Raw genomic sequence first — 13,907 nt, forward strand, 5'->3', positions numbered from 1 at the left:
ACAGTAACAAACACGTGTGTGTTTTTGAGGACAAATTTCAAGATGATGTTTTGCTTCTGTTTCTATTTTTAGGTAAAGATAAGTTGATGACAACGGTTCCTGTAAACAGATTCAGACAGTAAATTCCCTGGACAGCTGCTGCCAGAGGCTCATTGATGAAGAGGTTCATTAGTGAATGAAATAATTAGATAATACGTACAAATTCTGAGCAATTTGTCAAAAGAATGAGGCCGAATGCTACACTGTCGATTGTGTGCTTTTAATACAACACAAAGCATGAGAGGAAGTGACCGCAATACAGAACTGAAAGCTGTTGATGGCTTCTCTGCATTTGTGTCGCAATAAAGAAAAATTAATCTGTGATGGATGGAAGGAAAAAAAGCACTAAGTGGAGTCTGGACCTCAGCCACGGCTCAGTAATCTCCCTGGTGAGTTGTTACTCTCACAATTACCATTGTCCGGGGTAATTATAGTGTAAAATGGTAGCCAGAGTTTGACCTGATGACGTTGCTGTGGGAAAGGTCAAACTGGAGGCTCACAGATATCCATTTATTTCTTCCTGTTGGGACAGAAAACTGTGCAGCAACTATTGTGTATTTTTCAGTAACGGGTCAGAAAATACAGATACTCTGAAAATCAAATGTTGACCTGATGGTGGCGCTAGATGGACAGTCCTGCAGGTCGCCATTATCAATATGTTTCTTGCTTGTTGTAGGATTTGTGACTGCTCTCATAATGTGTTTAACATTAGATTTCTTGAGCACAAAATTCACCAGTTTGCCGATAAAGCAGATCACTTTATCTGTTCCCCCGAGGTCCAACAAAGTAAGAGTTGATTTATTTGTCCTGAAATTTTCTTTTCTCCTCAGTCATACAGTGCATACTCTCATGATGGATTTTCCACCTCACTTCCACACTAAACTTTCCTCTAAATCTCCAACTTTAGTTAACAGCATTAGCATTGGGGACTGAATGTAATTCCTGCGACTCTCCCAAGGTGCCTCTAGTTGCCATGCAACCACTTGATTTCTACAAAGTGTAATTTCTAACCTGACAGACACTTGCATGCACACACAACAATCAGTGCTGTTCTGAAATGACAGCTAAGTGACAGTCACATGTATCCCAGCCAATGGTTTTGCTCTTTGACCGCCCCCTCTGACCCCTTGTGGTGCTGGGCCTGGTATAATCACCTGAAAACAAGAATCATGGATTTTTCTGGGCCGTTTCTATCTACAGTAGACGCAGGTCCTCTGTAGATACAGAGGTCGCGATGCTGCACTGCCATGTTTCTACAGTAGCAACGAATGGACAAACCAAACACTTAATGAGGCCTTTTGCCTTTTGTGCAATTTTCATGGTCACTGGAGACAGAGTGACACAAGTGACACATGTTTGGGGGCCACACAAAATGTTTCAAAGGTCTGTCATTGACCCACAGGCCGCACTTTGAGAAACCTGAGAAAAAAATTGCTCAATTCAAATGGCCTCTTTTGTCCAACCAGGAGTCTCCAATCCAAAGACTCTTCATTTACTGTCATAAATAACAAAGACAAACAGTGAATCCTATTATTTAAGAAGCTGGGAACAGAAAATGTTTGACACTTTTGTTTAAAAATTACTGAAATAATTAATCGATTATCATCAAAGTTGGCAATCCGTTTCAATCGACTTCTCAACTTTTTGTTGCAGCTCTAGTGGAAAGTAAAGTTTTTGCCAAACCAGCCACTCCTTAAATATTTGTTTGTCACAAACAAGTGGACATATGGAGGCGATCACACACCCTAACCTCCACTCCAAATAAATGATTTGTTGTAAAAACACGCAGCAGTTAAATGTAGGTTAAAATCTTAAATGTAGGTCAGGCAGAGACTGTAAGGGGGTGTGTGGTAACCTGAACTGCTCCAGAAGCTCTCCAGCTGTACAAATGCATGATATCCACAAGTGTAAACACACCTCTGTGATTTATCTTAGATAAGTGTGTCTGCTAAGCAACTCAATTATAACAATAACATGTTCATGCAAGAGGATATTGAAGCACAAAGAGCTCTCTATATCAGCTGCACATATGGTGTAATGCTGCTCCCCCACCTCCTCAAACAGCCTGAGGGGAGGCAGCAGCATCTAACATTGGAACCAAATGACTCCCTCTGCCCTCTGCAGTGATCAGTCTGTGCTCCGACTGCAGCGCTGCAGCTCCACACTGCCACAGTGACGCTCAAGCACACGAGACGTGAACCACCCTTGTCGCCCATTCATCACTCCTCACACTGGTGTCGAGTCATCTGTGTCCACAGACTGACACGAAGACTAACTGGGACAAATTGGCCTCATCAGGATTAAATCCATTGTCTCAGAGTTCAACAGCTCTGCCCTCCCCTTCTGTCCTTTTGTTAGCACTGGCCTATTACATGAAAATCTGTACTCAGGTACTCGTACTATTACTGATATATCACTCAGCTACAAGTAAAACTACAGGTGCAAAAAAATACTTAAGTGAAATTATAAAGTATTCTTCTCAAAAACTAGTACAAGAGTATAAAATTACTTTTCAACCGCCTAAATTACTCCAAATTTTTTGCACTGTTCTGCTCAGTGGTCACAGTCCACGGCTCAGCAGTAAGGATTGCCCGCTTGCCCCGGGGCTAGTGAAATGTCATGTCATGCTAGTCTAATCTAGCTACTCACTTGCCCGACTGGGTAAGAGGGTTGATGTAGTTTTTCATGCAAAAATAGCCTTACAAATATGGAGATTTGGAAAATGGGGTGGAAATTTTTCGACTATTCTCTGACATTTTACAGACATTGCAGCCCTGGATTAAACATGACAATTAACTTGAGTCCTTGCTTGTATTTGATAACTGCTAAGAAAGAAAACTATTTGTACAAAGGCAAGTAAAAGTTGAGTATGGGCAAACAGATTTCTGACCCACTTGCCCGACTGAGCAATTAAAAAAGAAAAAATCCTGCAGTCAGCCTGTCTGCTGCAGCGTTGTCCTGGTTTTCTTTGGCCCATTTGTCATCAGGTAGCCTTATTGGCTACAGAGATGCTGATTAAAGGTTTGGATATTAATTCAAATTGTAGAACTCAGTAGCTGTTATGATTTTAAAGCTACAACATGGAGTTTTTATCTGGTTGTGAAACATCTCAATTTATTACTGATGCCTACATATCTCTTTCATAAAAGCGACACTGTATAGACGAGATGGAAGCACAGTGTTTTTGATCACTATCTCAGGGATTCAAAGTTTTCATTTGTTTACAATTATGTTTTCCCAGAGTGGTTTTGTCTTTTTGGCAACAGCTGGCAATGCAGATTGACCCCTTTTGCATACCTGGCAACCTTGAGACCTCAAAAATAGAGAAGATTTTGAAAGCAGAGTGTGAAGTCTGGGGCTTTTCTCCCAGAAAAAATGAGGTTCTAGTTACTTTTAAAGGTTGAAAATAACAAAATAATAAATAAAGCATTTTTTGGCAAACAGATGCCTGCAGATGACTGATAACTGAGCCAGAATGTAACCACAGTAACCGTACCTATTCCAATTTTAAATCTGGTTACAATAACACAGTAAATAATATTTTACAAATTTTTTTAGGCTTTAAAACTTTCTCTAAGAAACAGGAATTATTATTATTCTTTCTGTGTTATTAATTTCCATGAGTATTTCTTTGCCTTCATATTTGAAACTGAACTGGATACAGCAGGCACTAGCAGCTCTCTTCCATGTCACAGAACAACATTTTGTGTGGCTGTATTGTTGTCTGGGTGAAAACAGTGCCAGAAACAGAGTTGTGATAAAGAAAAGGAAAGAAAAGGCGTGAAAATTTGTCAGAAGGGATACGGGAGAATCGTCACCCTGGGAGGAAACCGGGAGAGAGCAATGAAAAACAGAAGTCTCCTGGGAAAATGGAGAGGATTGGCGAGGATATGCCCTTTGGTTTTTGTTTTCTGGTTTCTTTTCTTGTGTGCGCTGGGTGGGGTTGAGAACGGGAGTTTTAGTTAATTTGAAAAATAATGTTTTATATCCTTTATATGACTGATGTGCATATTAAAAAATAAACATTGCATGTCATAAAAAATCTAAGTATGAGTACAATTACAACCTTGAAAAAAAATACTCATATTAGCATGTCGATTAGCAAGTACCCCCCCAAAAAAATTCACTTTATGGCAGTAATTTGAGTAGTTGTAATTCCTTACATGGCCCTGCAGACTGATTTAAGTTATTTCAACAATCAGCCCCCCCGGTCATTTCCTCTGACCCACAGAGTGCAGCAGGAGAGCATGAGTCTCCCTCCCTCACAGCAGGCTTGTTTCCGCAGGTCCTGCATATGCAAAGCATTGGCTGATGTGGGGGTTGTTTCACAGAGATGTGTTATTCTCATCAGACAGGACTAGTAAAGAGTCAGCATGTTGTTTTACTGCTGCAGCACCCCAGGGAATCCCAACATCAGGCAGACAGAGCTTGTATCTCTTCCTCTGTCAGTTCGTTTTCCTCCCCTCTTCCTGGCACCTCCCCACTCCACCCCCCTACCTTTTCCTCCTTCCTGGCCCCACACAAGTCATGCTGCGTCTGAGTCACCGCAGCTTTCAACCCACTCCGTCATTCTCCTATCTACCCCGAAACCGTTCGGCCCGGTGTCTGGCCCGAGGAGGATGTCTGTCATCTATCCAGGCTGCGTCCCGAGTCAGCCAGCCTGTCTGCACCCAGACTGACCACACATGAAAGACGGAACTCAGCGAACCATGTGGGACCAGATGTTCCCGCTCAGTTTAGCCAACGAGCGGAGCCCCCTCACAGCTCTCCGGCAGACTGTTGCTGCCCTTCAAAAGACATCACTAAATGAACTCCAAACACCGACTGGCAGCAGGCTGCCTTGTAAAAGCTGAGTCAGATGTTAGCTTAGTCAGAGCTGAGGTATTGTGGGAACTTTTGTCTTACGTTACACGATGTTTAACAAATTTTACTGCATCATTACAGGAGTGAGGTAAGACTTCCTCTTACCCAGCTGTGACAGGGGGGATGGGATGCCCGTTTCTGCTCCACGTGACAAGGGGTGAGGGACTCCCCTGAGCCTCACATGGGAGAACAACCTCTGTCCCAACCTCTGCGGCCATCTTCACCGTGTTATCATGGCCGCTCACACCCATTATCTTCGGCATGGCTGGAGAAAAGGGGGAGACGAATAGTTAGAACATCATTAACCTGCTTTGTATCTCTAAAAACAGAAAACTTAAAGTTCCCACAAAGTGTAAATCAATGTTTTTTATGCATTTAAGTGTTTTTAAATATCTTTATCACATATATATTCACCTATACATCACCTATACTTCAGTATCTGGCCCAACAATGACAAAATCGTAGATATTTTCAGGTATTTTAATGGTATTTCAGAGTTGTGCTTTTCCTGGAAAACGGTTAAAAACTGTTGATGACTCATCCTGCACTCAGGGGCGTTACTAAATTTTCTTTTAATGCTTTCTCAATTACGATGCTGCTGGAGCACAGAAGGAGAAAACATCCGTGCACCAGAGCAGACTGCAGTGTTTCTGTGGGCCTCACTGTACACAAGCACCACTTTAGACCTTTATTCATTTATTTGGGTGGAACTGGATCATATTTTTTGCAGAGTTTCCTGATGGACAGAAAGCTTTAGCTTGTTGTGGAAGTGGCTAAGTGTAGCACCAATCAATGTTCAGGACAGGCTCCTCCAGAGCTGCCTATTTTGCAGAAAACACTTCAGCAATAAGTGCTTCGCTACCCGATTCATGGGAACTGAAATAAGAAGAAAAGGTTATTACATGGCTGTGGAGTGCATTAACACACATTGGTGCCACACTTGAAATCTCTTGGCACAGTTAGCAAAGTGCCGAATGGGACAGACGGCTCCTTCATCTCTCTCCTCTCGGTTTCACAGGTTGTCAATCTGGGTGATGTATGCACTGCTATTTTGGTGTGTTGTTATTTAGCTCATGCTTCATGCATTTTCAAGGCACATTTCAGCTGATTTGTATGTTAGAGCAGAAATATCTAATAAATTTACTGTACTAAATCTTAAAATGTCCACAATATGTCATCAGAGATTAAAGAAACATACTGAGTAGAAATACCGGCCTCTCTGGCAACGACGCTACAGCCAGCAAGTTCTCCTCTGAAATTTCCATTCCAGGCCGGAACAACTGTTTTTGTTTGGCCATTTCACATTTATCAAAGTTCACATTAATGCCAAATGCCCTCCAAGTGAGTTACTGTCTGTTCATGAGTCATAAGAAATCATTAACAACCTTTTAGAAGGAGTAGATGTCTATAAATGTTAAATTGAGCAATATGTTAATGGAGTCTGGCAGGCAGCGAAATCAAAATCCAGAGTGTGTATATTCAGAGTAGTGGGCTTTTGTTTTCAGGATAACAGGCTTAGCTTTTAGTTAAAAACAGCTATTTGAACTGCAGTATTAATTTTTGAACGCTACAGACTTAATACTTTTCTTTGAATTCAATAATTTATTTGCATGCAAGCTGCGTTAAAGTTGTGCTTTATTTATGAGGGAGTGGAGCTTGTTATATACATGTGCACTGATGTGAGCAACAGACTAACATTAGTAAGTTTGCTCAAGTGAACTTGTGTGTATTTAGTGGCATGAAAGAATGTAAGAGAACCTACAGCGGCTGCAAAACTCGTAAAAAATGCAAAAGGCTGTATCTAGAGCCTGTGTTCTTATGATTCTTATTTTCAGATGATTATACACTAATGAAAATATATTAATGAACATTATATCCACTTCTGACATATTCTGACAATAGATCTTCATAAATATAACTGGACCTTTAACCTTAGCTATAAAACAGCAAATGCATGTATTTCCTGGTTATCAGAAACTTTTAGAAAAAGGCCATTAATAATCAGAAGAGGTTTTTTCTGTGCCTTTTTTTTCATCACACTTCACTTGCAACTTATTTTTGTTTTTTTGCCATGCTGAGCATTTTAATTTGACTCACCATGAGCCCTGTGAAGTATGCCTGTAATCATCTTTGGATATAATTTTGAGACCAACAGCAAATAAATGAATGTGGCCATTTGGAGAAATCAGTCAGTCTGCTTTTGTGTGGACTGTGTTCTTTCATTTGGTGGAGGGATTTCTTCAACAGAAGAAGATATATCAGGTTTCTCATCAGCTTCAACAGAACTGGCACCAAAGTCTGGCACCAAGCAGAGCTTCAGAATGTTGTTTTATGATGTAATGACCCTCCTTTCTTTTTAGTTTCCTCGTCTCCAAACAGGAAGTCATACTGTCAAACATCACACAGTGTGTGGACAGAGGTCGGCCTTTGTTAAATCAAACACGGCTCTGTTTGGGCGACTGTGGTTTATTTGCTTACTGTTGACACTGAGCTGGATCTCTCGGCTGGCGTAGCCCACAGGACTGGTGGCGGTGCAGATGTAGATGCCTGCGTCGTCAGTGGTGGGGTGGGGGATGTGGAGGTATCCGTCGGGCTGAGCCTGCAGAGACGAACCGTCCCTGGGCAGAGGCTGCCTCCCCTGGAGGAACAGCAGGCATAAGAGCAGACAGAATATACCGTAGATAAAAGCTGTCTCCACCACAGCGCAGGGACACTCAGCTTAGTGTAAGGTTTACAGCCCAACCTTTGATGTCTAATGTAATTACAGAGCACCCCGTTAACTCACTCTCTATCCCCCATACGAGCACGCAAGAATGCAGCCTGCTGCATACGCTGCTTTCTTTGAACACAAAATTGCTTTTACAGATTCACTTTTATCTGACAAGAAAAGAAATTTACTTGACTCCAGAGTACTTTTTGTGAAAAAAGCAAGGAAGGAAAATCTGGTTCAGTTTGACAATATGTAGGGAACAAGAGCATGTTGACCTCAGTCAGTAATGCTGACTATGTAATGGTGAGTGGTGTTTACTCTCGCATGATTTTCATCTGTTTTTTTCAGCTGGCGTGATGCTGTTTTTTTTTAACTGAATGCTGGGAAGACCAGAGAGTTCAAGGGATATTTCAGATTACTTGTAGGACGTACCTGTCAGCATATTACCTACAGGAGATGCCAGTCAGCACAGAAATTTGGAGAAGCAGCAGGAGTACCAATGTAGGAAGCGATGCAATGAATTTCTATGGACAGGGTCAGCAGCAGCAGCAGCAGCAGTTTTTTAGCCTCCGAAGTGTACACTGTTAACCATATTTTCATCACTTTACCTTTCTGACAGAAAATCGCTGCTATGTAAGCCAAAAATCACTATTTCCAAATCAACCAAACTACATAGGCAAAATCAGTCACTTTACCTCACAGAACACAGGAGTTGTTGGTCTACCGCTGCCTCGATCTGTTAGTTTGTTTGGTTTTGTGTGACTTTGGTGTTTTAAAGGATAGTTTGGGTTCACTGACGGCAGACAATAACACAAACAAACTAACTGGCTGAGGCAGCAGTAGACCAGCAACTCCTGTGTTCTGCAAGGCAAAACTACTGATTTGGCCCATGTGGTTTGGTTGGTTTGAAGAGAGCGATATTTAACTTACATAATCGTAACTTTCTGTCAGAAAAAGTGGTCTGACATTGAGGTAAAGTGATGAAAATATCCTAAATATAATGCACACTTAAACTTTTTTGTGGCTAATATACCTTTTTGCTGACCCTGACCCACAGCAGTACACTGATAAGCTTGTGTCCTGACACCCCGCTCTGCTTAACTAGAGGCATGCTGACTATTATCTACTGATACGCTGACTATGGATCCAAGTACATCCAATCTTCCAAACTAATTAAATCGTTAAGGGTCTGCAGATCAAGAATTACCAATATTGCTGTGTCTATCAGGACAGTAAATTAAAATATAAAAAGAACAGTGGGGTTGTGTTGAATATCCTCAATCACGACTATTCTTCCGGAAAAAGCTCAGATTCTTTAATATTTGCAAGAGAAGCTCCCTTATGTTTTTTATCAGGGAATCTTAACTAGTTTCCTCTTTTATGTTGTACCCTGCTGGGGGAACTGCAGATGATAAAAACAGGATTAATAAGATGATCAAAACAGCCAGCTCAGTGATTGGCCTTACCCAGACTCACTTGAGGTCACTGTAGAAAAGAGAACAAGGACCAAACTGGAAATACTGTGAAGGACAGTGTTTTTAATAGACTCATTCATTCAGTGAGCGACTTGTGATGTTTGAGTGTTCGGCGATACGACTCAGAGGGTCTTTTGTTGCAGCAGCGGTCAAATTTTTTAATTAACACCTTAAGATGCAGCCTGGATCCACAGCAACTTTCTCTGAGACTTTTATCATGTCTCAAATGGCCTTTATGGTGTTTTCGTGTTAGGGCTGCGCAATTAATTGAAATTTTATCAAAACTGCAATATGGCTTTCTGCAATTTTCAATCACAGGAGGTGCAAAATTTGTTAAAGGCAAAATAAACATTACTGCAAAAAAAAAAAAATAAATAAAAAAAAAAAAAAATATATATATACTGTATATATATATATATATATATATATATATATATATATATACATATATATATATATATATATATATTTCTTTATGGAAAAGGTGAAATCACTGCTTTGAATGACTACAGTCGATAAATACATCCCATACTCTTCTATAACTGACCACTGGGTGTTATAACTTCTTATATAAAAGTCATTAGACTGTGCCTTTATGATCACATCATAGTCAGTGTCACAGATAACAAGGCAGAGGTGCAGTGCTGTATGACACATGTGGTGATAACGTCCACTGATGATGCATATAGGACATGTAACCTTTGAGGTTTTCTTCTCATGATGTGATGCTTCTCTTTCTTCTAACTCGAGTGTTGAACTGGAAGGTGCTGTAAGAGAGGCTTTAAATAGCTTCCTCAGGTACAATAAAGTCCTGAGTGATTTCTCACTGTCAAGTAGGAATACAGTTGCGTTGCCATGGTTACATCCATCCTGGTCAGGGTAATCAAGTCTTGATTGCAAACTGTTATTGCTGGTGGTGTTTTTTTAAGTGGTCTGACAAATCACAGAAAAATAAGGCAAATAGGAAAATAGAAAAAGATGAATTATTTTATTAATTTAAATTTAATCAGAATAAGTGATCATCGAGTGTTGAGCGTTTGGTGCAAAATATGTGAGTGCAAAATCAAATTAAACCTTAAGTAGCCTAATTAATAAGAGCCAGGACACGTTATGTTAAAGTAGAACTGATGACTGGATTGGTTCAAAACACTTTGAGAAAAATCCACATCCAGGGGTGGACAGTAATGAAGTACATTTACTTGAGTACTGCACATAAGTACATTTTTGAGTAAGTGCTTAATATTTTGGGAACTTTTACGCCACTGTGCTTGAAAGACAAATATTGTTCTTTTAACTCCACTATAATTCTATAAAGGTTTGAAGATAACGGATGAATTTCTTTTCTTTTCTTTAAAATTGTGTTTGTCACAGGAGATAAAGACGATCACAGTAAACTACACCTAATCAATCAAGTTCAAAATCAATAAAGTTCATTTTTTTAACAGCTCAGTTTGGTAATAATGGCTACAGCTATATACAATATATTATAATATTATAAATATTAGAGTATTTTGTATACTTTGTGCACATCTGTCTAGATGACATCATCACAGCAGGACTGGATATTGATATTTTTTATTGTAACCTGCTTGTATAGCAGCTATCACTTCTACAGCCTTCACAATGATTAATTTGAAGATGAATGAACGCCAAGTGGGATCCTCACTAGATAATGTGGGAATAAGAAGTGGCCAATTAGTCATGCACTGGATGCACGATGGGTTTATGGGCTGCAGCCAAAGTAATCATTAAGACGAGTGTATTTCAACTGTGTGTGTGACAGCCTACCTTGGACCAGACAACATTTGGCTTGGGAACTCCGCTGGCCTCGCATGACAGTGTGATGGCCACGCCCTCGTTGGCTATGTAGTGGTACGGACCGGCGTGGATCTCAGGGGGCACTGTGGAAGAAGTAGGTCACAAAGCACAGCTGTCTGACTGGCCGTAAAGAAGCGGGCCCTCGGCATTATCCCCGGCCTTAGCAAGGCAGCGGCATCAGCGCTCGAGGCATTTCTTCATTACAAACTGATGATGAACCGTAATCTGGCCTGTCTGTCATTACGAGCCCATGAACAAAATGAGCCTTTCATCAAAGCGCGCAGTAAATGAAGCCCCTCACTATGATGACAGCAGGTGGTCGACTCATCGACATATTGTTGTTTTCCATGCTGAGTCAGCACATTGTTGACCTGACTGTCCAAACCATAAAATATGTCCCAAACCTGCCACGGTCTCTGCATCGAGACGTAAAGAAACAGTTAGACAGTTGGATGAGAAGATTATACAAGATTAGATTTAAGAAACTAAAATCAGAGGACTTTTTTCCCATTAGAATGACTCAAAACAATTAATCAGTTATCAAAATAGTTGGTGATTCATTTAATAATGGATTAGTAATTGATTAATCAATAGCCAATTGGACCCATTTCTTGGCCAGGCCAGTGACTTCCCAGAGCATCTGCAAGTCACTTCTGAACTAGCCTGCCTCGTTTGCATTTCTTTTAACCAATCACAAACATCTTGGGCGACACTCAGTCCAAGATGCAGCGATGGCGTCCTGAGGGGGAACTTGTTTTTGTGGAACATTTGCACGTCAGCAGAGCTCTCGTTTTAAGATGATTAAATAACAGCTGTTAGCTTGTTTACGTTCTATCTATTAGCATCCCAGGCACTAATTTGCCTTTTTCAACGTGTAGGTTGCAACTTGGATATTGTTCTCTTGTTTCCAGGGGACTTTGAAAACAAAGACAGCAGACGCCGCGGTGCTGCTTGAATTAAGTGACCAATGGCAGGACTTATACCTGCAATGACCATCAAAGCCAAAGCTGCATGAGGGAGTTATTGACCTTCTCATCTAACTCTTGTCAAGAAAGCAAATAAACTTTTAAAATGTCTGACTCTTCCTTGAACATGCTCTCTTACCGTGGACCTCCAGGCTGACTGTGATGTTCATGGAGCCTGCTACATTCACTGCAGTGCAGACATATTTCCCAGCGTCCTCTGGGACAGCTCTTTCAATGTAAAGACTGCCATCACTCCTCACAAACATCCTCCCATTCAGCTGAACCTGCGCAGGAGACAAATGACTGACTGTCACATGGAAATATCAAAATGATCTATGTGACATATTCAATACCAGTCAGTCTTACTGGTTTTCCATTTTGGGACCAGTGTCTTTCTGGAAGAGGTATTCCATCCAGCAGCATGCAGGGAATACTCAGGGACTGTCCGATGCCAGTGGTGATGACGGGGGCACCGTGGGCCAAGAGAGGTGGCTCTGCAGGAAAAGGAAGTGTGTAGTAAAGACATAAATACTTAATGAGCAGGAAAATGTGAGAGTATTTTAAGGCCAACATTGTGTCTAGGATTTATGGTGGTGCAGAGAGACAACAGAGCGTAAACAAGCCTACCCAGTCCTGTGACACCAACTCTGGCCTCAGTTTTGATGGTTCCAAACTGGTTCTTGGCCTCGCAGACGTACAGCCCTTCATCATCCAGCCAGACACCTGCAGTCAAACACAGTAAACCAGCTCTGAGGACACTTACAAGGGACAGCTCAGACGAGTTACATATCAGTCAGTAAATTACCTACAGGAGAAGGTGGCTGGCACTATGGGTGGACAGTACAGCTAAAATAATATATTTCAGGATATTCTGTGATAATGATAAAATACTGACAAAAGTTTTTGGTTCAGAACTCATAAAAGCTGCTGAGCTGCTGTGGACAGGGTCAGCAGCAAAATGTAGTTATGCCACCTTTAAAAAATCAATATCATTTAAGTGTCAGTCTTAAGCAGTCAGTCATGTCAGCACTGATCTTTCATATTTCATGTTGTATTTTCATACTGTGCAGTGTGTACCTACTGTTTTAATGATTTAAGGCACCTGCATTTACTGTATTCTGTATTGCACATTATATTTTATTTATTGCATCTGCTTGTTATGTGTACAGATGGAAATTAGTGTCTCACTAAATCTGGTGCAACCATGTTTTCATTTCATGTAAATGATCAATGTCGTTACACACTGTCCTTTTATAAATTAAATAAACTAAGCTTTGTATGCGCAGCGTACGATGATCACACCTACAGCACTGAATCATAGGCTAAGACGCAGGTCAATATACAGTACAAGAAAATGTCATCAGCCTGTTTCATCCATCTGTGCTGCTATAATGGTAAACAGTGAAGCTAAGCCAGAACTGAGCCCTTGCAGTAGTGATATTTATGTGGATGGAAAAGGTCCAAAGGAGAGGAGAAGGAGGAGAATGTGGACCTGGTGGTGGTGATGAGGGAAAAGAAGCAAATGTAGGACGCCAATTGTGCAAAGAGAGCTTGAGATAATGTTTAAGTCTTTGTAAAAAGCAACAAGAAATATATGTTGTCACAACGTGTTATGAACCACCCAGTCAAATTTGAATCATTGAGAATATAATACTAAGGTTAGCAGCAAAATGTAGACACCAAAAAAAAAGCCTATCGTTAAAAAAATCAGTATTAGTTTAAGTGTACACTTTATTTAGAATATTTTCACCACTTTCATCACAGCCTTTTTGGACAGAAACCCACTGTCTCTCTCTCCAAAGCAACCAGACTCCTTTGGCAAAAACAGTCATTTTACCTCACAGAACACAGGTGTTACTGGCTTCCCGCAGCCTCGATCAGTTACTTCATTTGTGTTATTGTGTGACTTTAGTGAATTACAGCTAATGTTTTAAAACACCAATGTCACAATTTAACACAAATAAAGTAACCTATCGAGACCTGCTACTTCCACGTTTGGTGAGGTTAAATTACTGATTTTTCTAGTGGAGTCTGGTG

At 40.7% G+C, this 13,907-nt stretch overlaps 1 protein-coding gene across 1 annotated transcript in view; it reads right to left on the reverse strand.

The window, feature by feature from the left end:
• Positions 1-13,907, reverse strand: part of hmcn2 (hemicentin 2) — a 106,473-nt gene that overhangs the window by 64,614 nt on the left and 27,952 nt on the right. The window contains exons 17-22 of the mRNA XM_084727892.1: positions 12,498-12,593; positions 12,237-12,364; positions 12,010-12,154; positions 10,876-10,988; positions 7,381-7,540; positions 5,008-5,167 (exon numbers count right to left, since the gene is read on the reverse strand). Of these exons, the coding sequence (XP_084584018.1) occupies positions 5,008-5,167; positions 7,381-7,540; positions 10,876-10,988; positions 12,010-12,154; positions 12,237-12,364; positions 12,498-12,593 (802 nt within the window). The remainder of the gene's footprint in view (positions 1-5,007; positions 5,168-7,380; positions 7,541-10,875; positions 10,989-12,009; positions 12,155-12,236; positions 12,365-12,497; positions 12,594-13,907) is intronic.

Source organism: Lutjanus erythropterus, chromosome 10 (assembly GCF_056507025.1).
Source record: "Lutjanus erythropterus isolate fLutEry1 chromosome 10, fLutEry1.hap2, whole genome shotgun sequence".
Classification (NCBI taxonomy): domain Eukaryota; kingdom Metazoa; phylum Chordata; class Actinopteri; order Lutjaniformes; family Lutjanidae; genus Lutjanus; species Lutjanus erythropterus.